A 2,858-nucleotide genomic window follows, 5' to 3' on the forward strand; every position below is an offset into this window, starting at 1 on the left:
GGCGGTCAGAGAGGCGAACGTCGCAGCGGCGGCCGCGGGACAGGCAGCGGAGGCGGCGCGCGCGGCGGCGGCCGCAGCCGACGGCGGCAGCGAGGAGCACGCAGCCATGGCCAAGCGCGTGCAAGACGCCGCCACGGCGGCTGACAGGGCCGCCGACGGCGCGCGCGAGGAGGCGGCGGCCCTGGGCCCCGTTATCACAGCAGCAAACGCGCTGCTGGACCGCGCGCGCCGCGGGCCAGCACTGGCGGACATGCGCCTGAGCGCGCGCGCGGTTGCCAGGGGCGGCCGCAGGTCGGCCAGCCAGCACCGCAGGGAGGCCGCGGGCAACGCGCAGCCCTTCGGCGGGGGGATGGGCGAGGAGGGCGAGGCCTCGCCGCCCAGGGCGAGCGAGGCCGAGGCCGGCGGCAAGCGCCAGCCGGGGGAGCACCCCACCACCACGCCGAGCAAGGGCGGGCCGCGCGGCAGGCCGCGCGTGCTCGACGGGGACGGCGACACCGAGGTGCCGGACCAGGTGTTTGGGCACGCGCCGGGCGCACGCCTCAAACACGGCCGCATGCTAGGCAGCAGGGAAAGCGGTCAGCCCGCACACCTGATCCGCGAGGGGAGTAGCCTGCCCGTGAGAAGTGCCATCCGCGACAAGCGCTTCGCCCGACACTTGTGCACCCTTGACACGCAACACACCACACTACACAACACACACAAATGTGCAACCGCGCTGCCTCGCAACACCCACAGGAGTGAAGTGGCCATGGGGGACTCTTGTCTGGCGAACGAAGGTGCCCGCGCGCGCAAACCCCCCCTCAGCCTGTGGGGGGGCGTTGCCAGCGCGCACTGCCCGCACTGGCGTACTACTAGGGCGATCACAACGGCCAGGCGTGCTTTGGCAGCCCCAGGTCCCCAGGGGCCGGGGGCGGCTACCGGGGCTCCTGCAACAACACCGCATGCGCCGCGCGCCACCAAAGCCTTGGCAGGACCTGGCAAGGGTCCGCGCCAGCAGCCGCCACGATGCATCAATCCCACCGAGAGGCTGGGAGCTGGCCACGGCGTCCAACTTGTAGAGGGGCGGGACAGGCACACCGCGACTGCCTTGACAGCTCCCCCACACCACGCACCGTCCGCACCCAACCCACACCACTGCCGGCTATCTGTAAGGCAAGAAGAAAACGACGCCGATGCCCATGCCTGCACTACGCCAGTTGGCGCAATAATCCCAGCAAGCGGCGCAAGCAACCGCAACAAAGGTCAGCATATGAAGGGGAATGCAGACCCGTTGGTGGGCGACGGCATGCTGCAGCACACGGGGACTCAAGAAACCCACTTAAACCTCGCGGGCAACTGGGCAAGAGAGAAAGGGAACGGGGCCTATGCTCGGGCGCGCCTGCTTACAAGAACGCGCGCTGCAGTGAAGCGCCACTGCTGCGATAGTGCCAAACTCCACCTGACGCATGATTCGGCGAAAACTACATTGCTGCATGAAGATGCACTAGGTCTGGGTAGTTTAAGGCTGCCAAGCGTCCAGTACGACTACCCCGACACCCAGAGCGACCGCGAAACAATCACCGGGCGGCGCGCTGCAACATCAAGATTATATAAGCTTACCACTTGTCCGTGCAACTGTCCAAAAGAGATAAGCCACGCCGACCACTTCACTAGGGTCACCCGCCCTGGTGAAACCCGCAGCACACCATGGTGCATGTGCCGCAGTCCAGCGGCTGGGATCGACCATGCTGCAACGCATCAACTCCATGCGCAGCAGCATAACTGCGACAGCAGTTATTCACTGACCACACTGACGACAACGGTGCCCTCCAGTGGCACGAGCTCTCCTCTCCAAACGCCACGAGCAGCTGCTGCGTGCAGCCTAGCCACGTCGCTGCCACCCGGGCTCACGCGTGCGCCAGATCGCTGCGCCCCCACCCAGAGTGGCACTGATGCTGTCCAACAAACTCATAAATGGGACACGCCGGGAGAAAACCGCACTGGGTTGACAAACAGAGGCGGGGACGGGACCGCGACGGCGGCTCTCCTGGGTGTGCTTTTGTGGGCAGCCGCAAGGTGGGGCAACAACAAATGCCGCAGGAGGCGTGCGTGGAAGATAAGCAGGACGTGGCTGACTATTATAATAATGCTTATGGCACACCCTGCAGGGGCGGCGGCCGACCCAACCCTCTCAAATATAGCCCACATGGCAGTGCCCGAGATGGCAGCAGCAGCAACGGTAATGCTGATGGCAGTCGTGCCCTGCCTCCAGGGAGTCCTTGCAGCAGCATACAGCACGGCGGCGGCTGTTTTTGCCTTGAGAAGGCGCCGCGCTTGGGGGGAAAGACTGTGCAAGCTCCAGCAGGCAGCTGCACGAGGCCAGGCTTCCATACGCTGGTCAGCACCCGCCCACCCATGTGTGCCCGCGCCGCTGGCCATGCTCGCGCCCACGTACCAGCGCAACAAGAGCCAGGAGGCAGTGCGCGCTAAGGCACTGCACGTGATGCGCACAGCCATGCGACTATCGAAAGGGAAGCAGCCTGCGCTGCCCGCGGCAATATACAAACTCACAAGCAGCACGCCCAATGCTCGCAAGGGCTGGCGCCAGCCGCGCAAAGGATCTTACCATGCAGCGTGGCTCGGCCGCCACATCCCACGCGCACACAGCACGTACCGCGTCCTCCAAGCCTGCCAACAAGCCCTTGTCAACATGACCCCCGGCGCCTCCTTGCCGGCAGCTGCAGCACACCCACACATAAACGACGATTCTGACAACACGCACGCACCGCCCTGTTGCGGGGAGGATGACCGAAACGGGACCGGTTGCACAATCAGCACCGCTGCCCGACCAAAACCCGACGCAAAACCAGCGACGCCCG

At 65.7% G+C, this 2,858-nt stretch overlaps 1 protein-coding gene across 1 annotated transcript in view; it reads left to right on the top strand.

Moving 5' to 3' along the window:
• MNEG_9691 (hypothetical protein) overlaps positions 1-741 on the top strand; it is a gene marked incomplete at both ends in the record, with an annotated part of 3,742 nt that extends 3,001 nt beyond the window's left edge. The window contains 2 exons of the mRNA XM_014041836.1: positions 44-511; positions 736-741. Coding sequence (XP_013897290.1) covers positions 44-511; positions 736-741 — 474 coding nt within the window. The remainder of the gene's footprint in view (positions 1-43; positions 512-735) is intronic.
• Between the last annotated feature and the right edge of the window lie 2,117 nt (positions 742-2,858).

The sequence above is a fragment of the Monoraphidium neglectum genome (genome assembly GCF_000611645.1).
Source record: "Monoraphidium neglectum strain SAG 48.87 unplaced genomic scaffold scaffold02026, whole genome shotgun sequence".
In the NCBI taxonomy this organism is placed as follows: Eukaryota; Viridiplantae; Chlorophyta; class Chlorophyceae; order Sphaeropleales; family Selenastraceae; genus Monoraphidium; species Monoraphidium neglectum.